This window comes from Camelus dromedarius, chromosome 23 (assembly GCF_036321535.1).
Source record: "Camelus dromedarius isolate mCamDro1 chromosome 23, mCamDro1.pat, whole genome shotgun sequence".
NCBI classification, from domain to species: Eukaryota; Metazoa; Chordata; class Mammalia; order Artiodactyla; family Camelidae; genus Camelus; species Camelus dromedarius.
The window spans coordinates 2,853,929-2,870,417 of record NC_087458.1 but is presented as its reverse complement, the minus strand read 5'-3'; the positions used below and the strand labels follow the sequence as shown (position 1 = coordinate 2,870,417).

Below are 16,489 nucleotides of genomic sequence, written 5' to 3'. Positions count from 1 at the left end.
CCCCAGGACAGCCCTGGGCTGAGGAGCCCGAGGAGGCTCGGCAGAGGGTGGGCAGGCGAAGCCGAGGGAGGCGGTCGGAGGGAGAGGACCTGGGGAGGGCGGCGGGGGCGCGAGGGCTCGGGCTCGGGCTCGGTCCCCTGCGGGGGAGCGTGGTGAGGAGAGGCTGCAAGGAGGTAGGGGGAGAAAACTTTTTAAGTGAGCCAAGATTCTAAGAGCACAAAAGAGGGGCGGGGGAGGGAGGGATCCCGAGGGGGAAGGGGGAGGAGAGAGAAAGAGTAGGAAGGAGTGGGCGGAGGGAGGGTGACAGATACGATTGAAAAGAGGGTGGAAGAGGAGCAACTGACAGGCTCAAGAGCAGGAGGAGTGGGCAGCTGGGGACGAGGAGCCAGAGGGCCACGGAGCCGACGGAAACTCCAGGCAGGAGGGAGAGAGGAAGGTAAGGGGAAACTTGAATTTTAAGAGATAAAACCACCGGTTGATGCGAAAGAGCCAGAGAGAAAGCCTTGAATTCCAGGCTGGGTAACAGCAAAGCTTTCTCTGCACCTGTGGCTTTATTCCCTACGCCTCTCACCGTTCCCTGTGACGGATGAGGTCTGGGAATATTAAAGGGGAAGCGTATGAAGCAGCAGATGAACCGCTCACTTGGTTTAGAAGGAGCTGTGGAAACATGAGAGCACGGCCCTTGCGGTCCGGCCACCTCTCACGGAGTCACTGCACTCCAGGGGCATCTCACGAACAGGACACCAGTCCATTTCCAAGCATTTCTGCTAAGATGGAATTGGCCCTTTAAAAACCAAAACCATCACTGTTTTATGATGCTTCCTCTGGGCTTGGAATCTTTTCTGAAATGCTTTCCACAGCATCTAGGAGAATGTTTTGATTTTTTTCCCCCTAAGGCATGTTGGATGGTTTAAAAATATTCCTGCAGCGTGTCACGTCGCACTGCACATGTGAGCGATCTGGCCACTCACTGTTGGAGAAAAGAGGCTGGTGAGACCCTGCGAGGATGCCCGAAAGAGGGACCCAGACGGCGCAGGGCTCCTTCCTCCCGGGCGCAGGGCAGGAAGGTCTCTGTCAGCGCCTCACTCTCTCTGCTGAGCTTGTGGTAAAAGACGCCGGACTCAGGGGCCGAGGGACCTGGGTTCCGGTGCACCCAGGGGCTGTGTGACCTGGGGCTAGACAGTCCCCCCTTCTGGGCCTCCGTTTCCTCATCTATCAGATGAAAAGCACGAAGTAGCAGGAGACCTCTGGTTCTGTCAGCAGTGACCTTGTACAAGGCTGAGGCTCCTCAGGCGCCAGCACAGCTCAGAACCACTGAAAAGGAAGCTTGACGCAGGATCACAGCCTTTGTTCAGTGTTCCCCTTATCCCACCTCTCGCACCCCCTCATAATGGAGGGACTCCCGATTCTGAGATCTCAGCATCTTCCTGGACTGTTTGGCGAACCTGGCTTGGGCCCACTGGGTCCGACTGGCCTGAGAGAAGGACGGGTGGTGTGGGGAGCACGGGGCAGGCAGGCAGGCGGGGGGCCTGGGAGAAGCCCAGCCACACGGAACAGAGGAGAGGCCGAGGCCGCCTGCACCTGCCTGGCATGGAGGGCTCTTGGCTGGGGGCGCCAGCTGGCGTTCAGAGGCACCCCAGCCGGACTCACATCCTCCGGCCAAGGGGGCTCCATCTCTTCCGCCCAGTGACCCTGGGTCACAGCCCAGCCCAGCCCCTGACTCACAGCTCTCCAGGGACAGTTCTGAACTTTCCACCCTCCTGCCAGGTTCCCCGGGGGCGGCATTGCTGTTGGGAGTCTGGCCCCCTCGCTGTCCTTCCAAGCCTCTCCCTCTCTCAGCAGCTGCCAGGGAGCAGTCCCAGCGACCACAGCATGCGTGGCAGGCACCCCCGGGACGGGCACCCCGGGGGCACCCCCTCTCCCGCACAGATGAAGTTCAGAGTCACGGCAGTAATGCTGTCGTGCTGCCCTGCTTGGCCGCTGCCTCCCCAGAGATGTTCTGGCTGGGCTGTTGAGACTGGTCGCCATTCTTACCTCCAGCTGCCTCCCTCCTGCCCCCTCCAGGTGCTGCCCCAGAGCTCTAGGCCGTTAGAACTGGAGGAGGTTTCCAGAATGCCGGCCAACCTCTTCTTTGACAGATAAGGCAAACCCAGCCTAGAAGAGGGACGTGACTTGTTGGAGGCGACACCGTGCTTTGGGCCAGTTCAGCTGGGAGGACACCCCGCTCTGTGCACTCTCACCTCGGTCCCTTCTGCCTGCCGTCCTCGCCGCTGTGTTCTGAGCTTCTGTTTCTCCCCAAGCCTCCCTGCTTCTTGCAAGTACACATGTCTGCGGTCCTGTCTTCCGGCAGGGACACCACCTGCCCACCTGCCCCTCCTCACTTCCGCTGGCTGCTGGGGATGCGGGGCACAGGCAGGGGAAGGTTCTGGGCTACCACCGTGCAGCCTGGCCTCTTCGGTGCTGACTCATCCCACCTCTGGGCCCAGCCAGTTAAAACAGGACAGGGAGACTGTCTGTGTGGCTCAGTAGGGACAAGAGCTAGAAGACTTGCCGACCCCCCCAGGGCCAGGGAGACCTGCGGCCCAGGCTCTGCCCTCTGTCCCAGGAAAGACCTCGCCCCCCAGGGGTGAGCTGGCCCCACCCGGGCTCAAGGGTTGAACTGACCCAAAGGCAGAGATGCCCGCTTTTCCAGGAAAGCTCCGGTCCCCTAGGCTGACTCCTGTTCTACGGTCAGAAGCTGCTGGCTCCTGGCAAATGACAGCTTGACTCCACTTTGTGAATCAGCAAGTCGTGGGCAAGACAGATTCAGCCTTTAATAGTCCACTCACCTTCGTAAGGAAAGGGGGTCAGGAGGCCTCAGAGTCAGAGGTCTTGAAATACTGCCGAGGGATCCTGGAGTTTATCGGATTCAGGGCCCAGGCAGCAGGCAGGGCCTGGGCACCTGGACTCACATTCGGGTTAGAGGTTCAGCTGCGTAAACCTGGGGGAAATTATTTCGTGTCTCTGATCCTCAGTCTCTTCTTCTGCTAAAGAGATTAATAAATACCTTCCTTGCAAAGTTTTATGAAGATTAGATAAGACAATGCATTTTAAATGGCCGTCACATAGTAGGTGCTCAAAGAACAACAGAGTAACCGAGCAGAGTCCCGGCCACCTGGCCCTCAGCCCAGGTCCCTTGGAATTGAGTCTCATTGATGCAAAGGACTTTCCGCCGCGAAGGCTCCCCCGATGTGAAATTCCGAGAGGGTACTGCTTGGTTTTTATGACCACAGATTTTCTTTTTTCTGGGATGACTTATGCTGGCCTCTAAGCTGGGAGTCAGAAAACCTGGATTTGCCTCTTGGCTTTGCCCCTAATTCGCTGTACTATGACAACTGGGTGAGTCGCAACCTCCCCAGATGTTCCACCTGAGAGCTGGAAGGAAGGGCCTGAGCACCCCGCCAGCTCGACCACTTTGTTTTACACACAAGTGGGTGGGGGCTCAGGGAGGGGGAGTGTCTGGTCTAGAGTCACAAAGAGATAGCTGGAACCAGAAAGAGTGTCTTCATGATTCAGAACTCCCAGAGAGGGCAGATGTGGTTGGGGTCAGGACGCCTCTTCTCCTTGGATCACAGAGCAGACAACCTCCTATTTCTTCTGAGTAGAACTGAGCCAGCTTCCAGCCTACCCTGGTGGATGTGCCCTTGGACTAGGGACCCGACTCCATGGAGCTGTGGCTCCACAGAGGGAAGGAGTCACACGAGGCACACAGTTTATAATGTGGACACGTACAGAGTCCATCTCCAGGCCCCAGCGCCTGAGTCACAGGAAGGTTCGGGAGCAGACTGGTCCGATTACAAGACCGAGAGGGGCCCGACTGTAGCGGGACCCCAGCCCTCCCGTCCTCGCCACCCCGGCCTCTCCTCTCCATGCCTAGTGCAGTAACTGATTCATAGTCCAGTTACTATCCTTCCCACCTCCCCCCACTCTGCTCGCCCCCGCCCCCAGCCGGTGGCACGTGGCAGGTGCCCCTGGGTCCCTCCCAGCAGCCGGCGGCCTCTCAAATGCTGCATCGAGCTGACAGCTGGATCATGTTTGGGAGGAGTTTTGACTGGAAGTGGCAGAAAAAGAAAAGAAGGAACTAACATAATTGAGTGTCTACTATGTGCCAGAGTGTTCTAGACGCTTCCACCTACTCACGTGCTATTTCAATCCCTGAGTAAACACCACCTCTTTTAGATGAGGAGGAAACTGAGAGGCTGTGACTTGCCTATGGTCATACAACCAGAGCGCGATGGAGGCAGGTTCCTCAGGAACCAGGAGCCCCACCACCTAACTGTTTCTGTCCCCAGGGCTCTTGTTGTGATCTGACACGGGTGGCGCGCCCGCGCCTGTCGTCTGGCCAGCCGAGAACCGGCAGGAGCCACTGCTGCAGCCAAGAGCACTTACTGGCTAAAAAAGGAAATAACTTTCTATATGTGAATTCCAGCCAAATGGTGGCAGATGCTGGGGAGTCTGGGAATCCTGACCGCTGGGGGCCGAGGGCCTCGATGCAATCATTAATTCTAGGAACAGCATATGCAAGGGGTGGCCGGCCAACCAGCCAGAGGCAGAGAGGAAAGCCCCGGCCTCTTTTGGGAAAGTGGGAAAAGCCCTCCTCGGGGAGTTAAGACGTGGGCGCTCTGGGCACAGGGTTGTCACCAGTTGGCGGTCCTGGCAGTCCTCGGGGCCTCTTTGCTTTCCTTTCCCTTTTAGAGACACAGAGAGAAGGCGGGCCTTGGCATCAGGCTGACCAGGTTCAAGTCCCTTAGGCAGCATTTGCTACCTGTGTGACTTTGCAGAAGCGATCAAACCTCCAAGCTGCGGTTCTCTCCGCTGTGCAGTGGGATACGGCAGCCCCACCAGGGTCCCACCACCAGGGTCGGGAAGTAACGTTAACGTCACGTCAGGGGTAGGAAGTACAGCTGCGGCACGCCGCCAGCTTGGAAAGCGCTCAGCGCATTGATGATGTTCCTACCGTTACGTGACTTCCCAGCCCCTCGTCTTCCTGTACAGAAATGAGGGGTTGAGTCTGACTAATCTCTAAAGCCCTTCAGCTCTCCTGTGCTATGAATCAATGACAAGATATTGGCAGTAAAGCATTTCATAAATATAATTTTCATTAATAACTGCATGCGTGTTAAGGAGCCCCTTCAAGGTAACGAATACTCTCCCAATATTTCATTGTAATTGAATATCTCCGCTTGCCACCCCCTCCCATCCACTCCTTGTAAATATTTCTTCTAACATCTTAAGAAGAAAATTACTTATCCTAGCATAATTCTCTGTCTCCACTCTGCCTGCTCCCTTCTACCTCTTTGGCTTTGAAACAACTGTCCGCCGGCAGGATCTCTGTGTGGACTGCTCTGTCCTTGCCAGAACGAAATAATTACATTTAAAGAGGAGTTAATCATCTGCCCTTGGCTGGAGGAGGAGGAAGACTAAAGTGACTCTTGATCTCCCCCATCTGTCTCCCTCTCTCCTCTCGGGCTCCCTCTCCCCTCTGCAGGGATCAAGGTTCAGGGGTGCAGACCCCCCGGCTGGACTTCTAGTTCTGAGAAAGCTGCCCACACTGCCTGACTCGGTGGCTGTGGCTCCATCACATATCTGGTCGTTTCCCTGAGGCTGAAGGAGCCACCCCAAACCTCAAGGAGGAAAAGAATGAATATTCTAAATGTAAGAATTGCCCCCAGACACTCACAGATCAGCTCCCTGTTCTAGCAGTTATCTCACAGACGCCCCGCGGCGGTCACTTTACGTGAGAGGCCAGCCTTGGACGAGTCAGAGAGGCGCTGAAGGCGACTTAGACAGAATCTAACCCAGCTCTTCAGGCAGGGGCATCGCTGTCAGAAAAGGCAGGAGCTGGGTTTGATGCCAACTTCATCGCTCGCTGGCAAGTCGCCCTCAAGTGGTCTTGCTCACAACAGCCTCTCTGAGCCCAGAGAAGAGGCGCGGGGCCAGCCCCTCCTTCCTCGGGTTGGTGTGGGACGCAAATGGGAAGATATATATCGAGAAACTTGTGGCGTGTCTAGCACGCAGAAAGGTCCCAACAAGTGTTAGGTTTTCTTATAATTATTACCGCCAGGCTTCAGGTTCTCTTCTTGTGTAACTCTGGGTAAACTGGAACACGGAGCGGAGACTCTCCCAGGACGATGAAGATGAATGAGGCAGCCGAGGGCCGAGACCACTCTGCCCCGCAGTTCTGCCTCTGTCCCTTCTAGGGTAAAACCACTGGGGTGAGGGAGAATTTGAAAAATATACATTAACGAATAAGCTACAGAGGAACCCTGAGACGACGGGTGTAGTTGGTGCTTGGACGCCTGCTGGGGCCCAGGAGCTCAGCAGACGCTTTCGGGACTGGCCAGCGGCTGGGACGCCGGCCACGCTGAGGCGCCCTGCAGGCGGGGCCCCGGGGCCTTCTGCAGCGGAGCCGCCGGCGCTGGGAAGCGCGGGAGCCCCGCGCTTGTCGCAGCCCGCTGGGCGGTGCGAGGAGCCCAGCACGGCCCGGGGGATGGGTACTGTTAGTATGAATAACAGTCTTTACGGAGAACCAGAGATCTGTTTGATAGTCTCCAGAACATGTGTCATTGTCCAGAATTAGACACAGACTGTGCAGAATGGTCTTAAAATCTAATTTTGACAACGTCGGGTGAGCTCCCGCGGGAGCTGCGGGGAGGGGGGCCGAGGCGGACCGGCCGCGGCGGCCAGGCCTCTGCCCCGCCCGGCGGAGGGCTTGCTCGGGGCACGGGAGGGCTCTGCGGCTCTTGTCTCCCTGGGGCTCGCGGGCACCGCGTCGTGCAGGTGCCTCCAGGCCAGCGCCCAGGGAGGTGCCTCTGTGGCATTAGGTGCTCGGAGTGATCTAAATGCCGTCATCCACCCGTTGTTGTTCTAGCTAAAAAGTACATCAAGCAGCTGGCAGGTGCTGGGCACGGTGTTAAGCACTGAGGGGAAAGAGAGGGTAGGGGGACTTCAGGGCAGAGGGTCGCTCATGAACGGATGTGGGGCTGGTCTGCAAGGAGCTCGGGGTTGAGCTGGAGAGAGAATACGTGGCTGGTAGAGCAAACGCTTCTGTGCGCGTGAAACCCTAGTGGCTTTACAGTCCAGCCCGAGGCCCAGCTGCCGACTTGGGAGAACACAGAAGTTGTTGTCAAATAGTATACTAGAACAGCTGTTATGTGTGGCTCCAGAGGACAGAACTAGAGCCAACAGAAGGAAGTGAATTTTCAAGGCATCCCCATCGTAGCTTCTGGCTCACTCGCAACACCTCTTCATGCTCGGGAAGACGAGGAGGGACGAGGGGGCAGTTTCAGCTGCGTGCTGGTGGTCCCTGTCGCCTGCAGCCCACCCAGTTTACCTGCAGCCACTACTGAAGGACTGTTCCGAGCACGGTGACGGCCGAGTGTGGTGTCTCACACTCCCCTCCCTACTGCGGGGCTGTGTCGGAGTCGTGCAGTCTTACTGCCAGACCAAACTTCTTCCCAATCATTAAGAAAACACTTACGCACTGAGACAACCTGATACCATGAAAATATAAAGCAGAAGACAGGGCTGTGGACTTTGAGACGTCTACTGCCCGTCCGAGGGCAGACGTTGCGAAATCCTCGAGGGCAGGTGTCACGCCTGATTTTATTATTTCAGCAGATATCACTGAGTGCCTAGTATATGCCAGGCCCGGTCCCTCTTGGGTATTACCTTCAGTACCCAGAACAGTGGGAGCACATAGTAGGCGCTGAAAAAAACTACTTGCCAGTTGGCTGACAGACCAGAAGCTCTTGGAGAACAAGTGTAAGACAGTGTATGAGCCAGTGTGGGAGTGGATCCTCCCTGCGGGATGGTAATTTGGAGTCTTCAAAGTTCAGGAGACGTCGGAGGACTGAGATCACGCCTTACTTCCACCTCAATCTGTGGGGTCAGCAGAAGAGGCCCTGGCTATGAGCTTCTGTTAATTCGGGTCGCTCTAAATGGGTTTTCTGTAACAACACTGGCTGCACAGGGAGGCCACGGGGACAGCGTAGAGAGGAGCACTGGGCTGGGCACGTGGACACCTGACGTTTGCTTCTAGCCACAGAATCCCTGAGCTGAAGGAGCAAGATGATTCCTAGTCACTGTGCACAAAACCTTTCCTTTGGCCCTTTCCCTCTTACCAAGTGCCATGCTACTACAAGACAAGTTCCCTGGTGACCTCTCCAAAGGTTTCCTTTGTCCCAGAGTATGACAGGGAATAAAGAACATGCATGCAATAGCCTATAACGAAAAATAATATAAAAAGGAATGTGTCTCTGTGTGTGTGTGTGCAGCTGAATCATGCCGTACACCAGAAATCAACACAACACTGCAGATAACTATACTTCAATGTAAAAAAAGGACATTCAGAGTTGGGATGTTCCTCTCCGGGTTCTAGGGACCGCCTCTCCTTGCCTTGGGGATTTCAGAATTTGTTACCTTCTGGAAAGGGCTGTAGAACCCAGGGCTCCATGAAGGCCCAGGCTCAGCCCTGAACAAGGGTCCACCTCCTGCCACATGTCCCCCGAGCCTCCTGTGTTTCCTTAACACACATTACACTTTACTGCAAGTATGTGTTTCATCTGCCCCTTAATTAGGGGAAGTAAAGGCAGCCAAGCCCAGCAAAGGCAAGGACGCCTTGCCTTTTAACTGCTGCATCTTCAGTGTCACCATCACAGAATGATGCCTGGTAACTGGTAGCTGCTCAATAAACGTATGAAGTGAATGAATGAAAGGGAATGACATCATAAGCAGAGAGAACATGAGGAGCCAAGATAGAGAGGTGAGAAACTGTGGGCCATACGCTCGTGTGTGGGGAGTTGTGGAGCTGAAGCATTGAGTGTGAGGGGAGCGGCAGGAATAGCTGGGGTGAGGCTGTGCTGTGGACGGTCTCGAGCAAGTTAACGAGTTTGGACTTTGTAAAAGGTAGGAAGTCAGTGAAGATCACAGATAAAGCAGTGGAGTATATTACCATTGTATTTGGCAGAATTTATTCATGGCATGGGCAGCTTCCTCTGCCCCTCCTAATCTACTTCCTGCCAAGAAACGGATAATAATCCAAAAAGTGTTTTATATGCCATCCACCCAGAAAACTCACTGAGGATCTAATCTGCAGGCTTCTTTGGCTGAGGTTGTAGGAGGCACAAAGGGATCCAGTGTAGCTGGGAAACTGACTTCAGCCTTTCCTATGATAAGCTGAGCAGCTGGCAATTTTAGGTTTCTCTGACCTTGATTGAGTTACCCAGGAAGTCACAAATGAGAGGACTTTACCCTGATTTGGGGCTGACCCGCCCCACACTTCAGCTAGTTTCTCTCGTTCCCTCCCCGTGAGGCGTCCTTCCTAAGACAGTCCGTCTTTCTGATCCTCTGCGACGTTCCTTCCTCGTCCTGCGCTTTGCCTCTTCCAGGTGGGGTTCCTTGGACCACAAGTGAGGGAGTCAGCAGTCAAGCTTCTTGGCAGCCAGACCAAAGCGTCACATTCTTTGCCTGGAACTATTTTTATACTTCCTGGGGGACTTGCAAGGAATGAGTGACAGAGTCAGAGACCAAGGAAAAAGTCTTCGGGGATTGAGGAGAGTTTGGAAAACTCACCCCAAATCCTGGAAGAATATGACATGTGTTTCCCTCTTTCTCGTTGCTTCTTGTTTTACTTCCATTTCTCTTTCCCTCTGGCTTCCTCCCCTTCTGCTCTCCCATCTGTTTCTCTCTGCTCCTTTGTAAGGCACATCTCTCCACCTTCGACTTTCTCCTTCTCTCTCCTGCTCCCATTCTTGTTCTTTCCCACCACTTTCCTTGCTATTTTTCCTGTTCTTGTATTTTGAGCACCGTGCTGATGTATCACCTCACGACACTCTATGAGCTAAGCAATAGAATATCCACGTAGCCGGTGAGGAAATTGAGACACAGCTCCAGTAACTTCTCCAGGCTCAGCAGATCTTACCAGGGGTTCCACCCCCTCACCCCGGCCAGGCATCCACATTATCTATTTGTTTATTCATTTGCTTACTTACTCATTTATTTATTGAAGTCTAGTCAGTTTACAACGTCGTGTCAGTTTCTGGTGTACGGCGTAATATTTCAGTCACACGTATACATACATACATTTGCTTTCATATTCTTTTTCATTATAGGTTACTACAAGATATTGAATAGAGTTCCCTGTGCTGCACAGAAGAACTTAACAGGGATTTGACCAGCATTTAGCTGACCCCCAAACTGTCATCTCTTAACTGTTACAACAGAGTCTCTTTCTCTCCATTTCCAGCTCCCCCTTGTCATTCCCCTCTTTTTGCTCCTCTTCTCTCCCCACCTCTCTGCTTCTCTCCCTCCCTTCTCTCTGACACTCACCACATCCTGGTCTCTGTGTGTGTGGGGATGACCCTGAAGGTGCTGAACACTGTGCACGTGCCCAGAAGAGAAGACAGGCCATTCAAACTCTTATCTAATCAGCCATTTTCCTTTTGGGCAAACACTCCAGAATTTTCCACATTTGGAAGCTAGGGAGGGGCCCCTCCATCACGTGAGGAAAAGGGTAGATGTCTGATCACAAAGCAGAGGAAAGGCCTCAAGACCTGGAAGGGTCTCTGACAGGGAGGGGAGCAGAGACAAGGCCCTTCTCACGGACCCTTGGACACTCTCATTCCCGGGGACTCTGAGTGCTCTCAGGGCTGAGGAGCAGGGGGCTGGGAGAATTCAGCGCCAGGAGGCTGGTCTCTGTCAAGGTATCAACTCAGAAGCCAAAGCAGTGTGGACCGTGAAGTGTGGCACCCCTGCTCTGTCCTCCCTCATCTGCATAAAGACAGGAGCCAGGGGAGGGTAGGAGTCAGGGCCACACCGGGGTTTGAATGTGGCGGCCTCTAAGGTCCCATCAGAGTCTGAGGGTTCTGACTCCAGGAAGGGAATATCTGTGTTCGGTTCCCTCTTTCTCCTTTAGTCATCCTATTGATTAGCACTGGCTGATTAAAGGCGTAAGCCACGGGGACGTTTCCTGCTCATCAGGTGAGATCTGAAGAGCCGATTCGGAAGCCTCGGCCACTGGTTGGTGTGTCTGGGATTCTCCGGGCGGCTTCAGACACCTTGGCTCATCACTTCTGTCCAGAGGCAGGAAGTCGTGGGGTGAAGAGGACTTTAAGCGAGGTTCCCTCTGTTGACTGGGGATGGAAAAATATTGTCTAGAGCACCCCCTCCAAATGAGACTCCTCTCCGCACCTCACAGACCAGAACTACCCGCAGCACGGGCTGAGAAAGCGACAGGGGCCTGCTCACCCTGCTACTGGGACGCCGGCAAGGAACGGGGGGTTGGCTTGCCGCCAGACAGGAAACACCAGTGCCCGCGATCCCCTCCTCCATTCACTCAGCTAAGGCTTACTAAGCACCCTCTTTGGGCCAGATGACGACATGCAGAGGACAAGACAGTCCCTGTTCCTAAGGAGCTCCGACTGGAAGGACACCGATAGGCAGAGGATCACAAAACAAGGCAGGCAAGAGCTAGGAGAGGACTGAGTGTCCCCAGGGCCACCACAGAGCTGAAGACACTCAGTTTGAGGAAGCAGGGAGGGCCGGAGAAGCAATGACTGGGTTCAGTTTTGAGGGGTAAATAGGATTCAGTGAGGGGTGAGGGAGCATGGAGGGGGTGGCCGGGAGGAGGGCATTTGGGATCTTCTGAAACTTGGCGTGGCTGGACAGAACTAGGGACAGGCAGGGAACGAGGCCAAAGACGCGTGCAAGGACCTGATGAGGGAAGGTTCTGTATGGGCCTTAAAGGTTTGGAGCATGTATCCTGGATGTGAGGGGAGCAGGTTCGTGCGTGGGTGCCTCCTGTACGCAGGGCCGGTGAGCTGCAGGCTGGCACGGCTGCACCGCCACGAGGTGCTGCTCGGCGCTGCCAGCTGCTTACCCACTGGGGAGCCTGAGCTCACCTGCCCTCCTTTAGCTGGGGTGACCAAGCATGTTTCTATTTGCCACCTCCCAGCAGAGCTGGTCCATGCTGGATGGTTCTGACTGGTAGAAAATGCTTCCCGAGGGATCAGACCTGCTGCTCCCACCCTCATTTTTCCTCCTCCACCTAATTCTGCCACCTGACAGCCATTCAAACATACAGAACATACGAGCTGTGATTTTCAGCATCTCGCATACCTCCTCTCCTAGAACCCTCAGAATCCGCTGGTGTAGCTATTCCACCCCCATTTTACAGACAAGGAAACAGACTCGGTGGAGTAAATGTCCGGAGTTGCATTTGCAGACTCCCCATCCTGTGCTCTTTCCAATTCTCCAGTGTTTCTCGGGTGCGGTTCTTGGACCGCCTGCATCAGAATAGCCCAGGTTGCTTGCAGCAAATCCAGATTCCGGGGGGCCATCCCGGACCTCCGAAGCAGAGTCTCTGCAGGTAGCAGCACACAGTCCCCACTGTCACACACGCCTCAGCTGGTGTCTAGATCCGCTAAAGTGAGGGAACTGTGCTCTAATCTTGCTGACATGACTACTTTGAGTCTTTCCTTTTTATTTTTGCTGGGGGTGGGGGAGGAGGCAGAGAGCTTTTTAAGTGAGTCTGAATTCTAAGCTGTGCTTTCTTAAGAACACATTGGTCAGGATCGGTGGAATTACACAGTATGACTGGATTTTCCAGACTTCTGCAGAAGCATTCCTCTGTTTTTCTCTCTTTCTCTCTGCCCCCTTTGCAGGAGTCTTGGTGTCTGTCTTCTCCTGGGCCAAGATGGGTGACTGGAGCTTCCTGGGCGAGTTCCTGGAGGAAGTGCACAAGCACTCCACAGTGATCGGCAAGGTCTGGCTCACCGTCCTCTTCATTTTCCGCATGCTGGTGCTGGGCACGGCTGCCGAGTCATCCTGGGGGGACGAGCAGGCTGATTTCCAGTGTGACACGATTCAGCCCGGCTGCGAGAACGTCTGCTACGACCAAGCCTTCCCCATCTCGCACATCCGCTACTGGGTGCTGCAGATCATCTTCGTGTCCACGCCGTCCCTGGTGTACATGGGCCACGCCATGCACACGGTGCGCGTGCAGGAGAAGCGGAAGCTACGCGAGGCCGAGAGGGCCAAGGAGGTTCCGGGCGCCGGCTCTTACCAGTACCCAGTGGCCGAGAAGACAGAGCTGTCCTGCTGGGAAGAAGTGAATGGAAGGATCGTCCTCCAGGGAACCCTGCTCAACACCTACGTCTGCAGCATCCTGATCCGCACCACCATGGAGGTGGCCTTCATTGTGGGCCAGTACCTCCTCTATGGGATCTTCCTGGACACTCTGCATGTCTGCCGCAGGAGTCCCTGCCCCCATCCCGTCAACTGTTATGTGTCCCGACCCACAGAGAAGAACGTCTTCATCGTCTTTATGCTGGCTGTGGCTGGACTGTCCCTTTTCCTCAGCCTTGCTGAACTCTACCACTTGGGCTGGAAAAAGATCAGACAGCAGTTTGTCAAGTCCCGGCAGGGCATGGCTGAGTGCCAGCTTCCCGGCCCTGCTGCTGGCATGGTCCAGAGCTGCACGCCACCCCCCGACTTCAATCAGTGCCTGGAGAATGGCCCGGGGGGGAAATTTTTCAGTCCATTCAGTAACAAGATGGCCTCCCAGCAGAACACAGACAACCTGGCCACCGAGCAGGTGCGAGGCCAGGAGCAGATCCCTGGAGAAGGTTTCATTCACATCCGATATGCCCAGAAGCCTGAGGTACCCAACGGAGGCTCCCCGGGGCATCGCCTCCCCCATGGCTACCAGAGCGACAAACGCCGTCTCAGCAAGGCCAGCAGCAAGGCCAGGTCAGATGACCTATCAGTGTGACCATCCAGGGTGGGGGGACCAGGACCAGCTGGGAACAAACGAGGCTCAGAGAGGGAAGATGTGTCCCTTCTGACCCCAGCTCTCCCATTCTCATCACTGCTCTGCTCCTTCTGGGCCCTGGGTCTCAATGGCATTGCTCATTTATTCCAGAAGGTATGACCAGGGCTTTGCGAGGTCTGTCAGAGACGTGGCTACGCACTCAGGTTGCTGTCCTTTCCCCATCCTCTACCCAGTACACTCAGTGAAGCCTTTCAGGTGACTCGGTGAATGGGACGGAGGAAGGGAAGAGGACCGTGGCAATTCTGGCTTGGGAGGGACATCCAGAGGGACAGGGTGACTCCCTACATAGCAGCCCCAGATCAGATGGGCTCTCCAAGTCCCTGTGGCTCCCTTGGCCTGGTCACCCTTCCTCCTGCAACGAAGGAGCCCAAAGTTCCCAGCCAATGGGAGTAAGAATCAAGGAACTTGCATTAGAAATGCTCTTGAATCTGTGGTCTCCTAGCACCATGCCTTGGCTTGGTGGTGAGGTCACCACTGGCTGCTCTTACCTCTACCCAGTCTTACTTAAAAAGAGGTCCTTGAACTTGACCAGCAGCCTCAACTTTACAAGTGCCTTGGTATCTTCCTCTGGCAAACTTCTCACCTTGGTGAATCTGAAGCCTTTCCTTCTGCCAAGGTGTACAACCAGCCCACGGGGGTGAAAATCTCCCCTGGGAAGTCACTGTGCACACGACTCCGCTGGAATTCCTGCCACCACATGCCGTCCTGCAGCTCTGTTACAGTTCAACCTGGTGACAGAAACCATCCCTTGCCTTCCTCCCTTGGCTGTTCATCCAGCGCTCCCCTAAAAATCTTATTGACCAGAATGCCCAAGAAGCTGTCGCCCTCTCTCAGAATCTGACCAGACCACCAGCCGTGGAGGCCAGTGGAGTGGTCCCAGTTCTTATTAAAACAAAGAGGGCATTGTGCTTCTCAGATTCCCCTTGGGAAAAAATAATTCTGCTGTGAAGATAAAAATAAAAAAGAAGAGAAAATACTGGAAAATGCTTTTTCCTTCCTATTTATTCCCGTGCTGTCTGCCAACTTAGAGTGCCAAGAGGAAGTGTGATGACAACTGTGGAGGCCCCAGATCACTCCTTCCCCGGGGGAGGCAGCAGGGAATCTCCGGCTCTCTTGGCAGGGTGCTTGTGCAAGAGCAGAGGGACTCCTGTGTCTCCCTGGTGCTCCTCAAGACACTGCGAAGAGCAGTGGGGACAGCAGGAAAGCCCTGCCTTGCCGGAGGCTGGCCTGGCTTCTCTATGCAGTGCGTCCGTAACGGGTGGTTGCCATTTTGGTTGAAGGTGAAGGATGATCAGAACTGGGTGCTGACACTTACAGGGAGATGATTGCTTTTTAAAATGCACGTGTGTGTTTGTGGATGTATATGTACGCTGATAAGGTGGGTGAAGGGGAGGGGGTCCTGAAACGAGGACAAGATACCTTAGGGACACTTGTGTCCTGCCTTTTCCTCCAGATGCCCAGCAGAGGGGCCGAGCCTCACTGTTGTCAGTGCTGTCAACCTAAACAGGTAGACACAAGAGGTCGGGGCAGAGGGGGTTGAAGGCTCATGGGAGGCTCAGCCTCTGCCCCACGTGTCCATCTCCGGGCCCCTCCGCTGATACTTGGATGTAACTGGTGGGTGGAGAGAAGGGGGAGGGTAGACGGCTGGAGGAAACCGACTCAGAAGCCATTTAGGGAAGAACTGGTCATCCCAGGTCCCTGGAGGGGACACCTTTTAATCTACTGTCTGGCACTGGCATTAAGACTCTCTCTCCAAAATGAAACAAAGAAGACTCTCCTTCCATCTCTGAAGTGCATTTGTTTTCTGAAATGAGTGTTCTTGGATTAGAAATTCTCTGAGGTCAGACCTTGATGAGGGGGCTTTCAGGAAGGGAAAAGGAAATAACATGTGTGGTTTGTCCTAATAAAGTCAGGCCCTACATTTCTCTCTCCTTTGTGTTCCTTTCAAGCTGTGGCTACTGAGAAGGATGACGGAGCTGGGGGTGGGGGAGCCCTGCCGTCAGTTAGTCAGCGGAGCAAAGAGCTCTGGCTCAGACGTGCAAGGGTGAAGATCCCAGGTGCTGACTTACAGCCGGACCCCAGCAAGCCACGTAACCTCTGAAGCTCGGTTTCCTTATTTGTAAATTGAACCCAGACATGCCTGCCTCACAGGTGGTTAAATGAAATACTGTTCACAAAGAGCTCGGTGGAGTGCCTGGGAAATAGCAGCCTGCCATTGCCCGATAAGTGTTTTCATCATCTTCATTATTTTTGTTATTATGTTGAATACACAGTATTTGAGAACCTGGGATGCTGAGGGATGCTTCCAGCACTTCCCCTCCCGACGCTCACAGTCTCCCTAAGATGATCACACTGACCCACACAGAGGAAACAATTAGAATAGAATTAAATGGGAGTTCAGAGATTATCCATTCTAAGAACGATAAAGCTCCAGGAAGGACACATATGGGAAAACTACACAGAAGGGGAGAGACCGGACCTGGGCCTTAGAGGGGCTACATTTTCAGAGGAGTGAAGACCTCGTGGGTGAGGCCTTCTGTGCGGTGCATCCGCATTGTACAGACATGGAAGCTGAGTTCTGAGGTTCCCTGACAGCGGGCAGCTTCTCACTGGCCTCTT

The 16,489-nt window shown here is 54.5% G+C and overlaps 1 protein-coding gene across 1 annotated transcript; it reads left to right on the top strand.

The window, feature by feature from the left end:
* Positions 1-277: 277 nt before the first annotated feature.
* Positions 278-15,791, top strand: GJA5 (gap junction protein alpha 5). The gene is made up of 2 exons (XM_010986318.3): positions 278-436; positions 12,702-15,791. The coding sequence occupies exon 2, from the start codon at positions 12,734-12,736 to the stop codon at positions 13,808-13,810; it is 1,077 nt and encodes a 358-aa protein (XP_010984620.1). The 5' UTR covers positions 278-436; positions 12,702-12,733; the 3' UTR covers positions 13,811-15,791.
* The last annotated feature ends 698 nt before the right edge of the window (positions 15,792-16,489 follow it).

Excerpts from the sequence above, each read along its gene's own strand:
- GJA5 (XM_010986318.3), top strand. The coding sequence starts at position 12,734 with ATGGGTGACTGGAGCTTCCTGGGCGAGTTCCTGGAGGAAGTGCACAAG.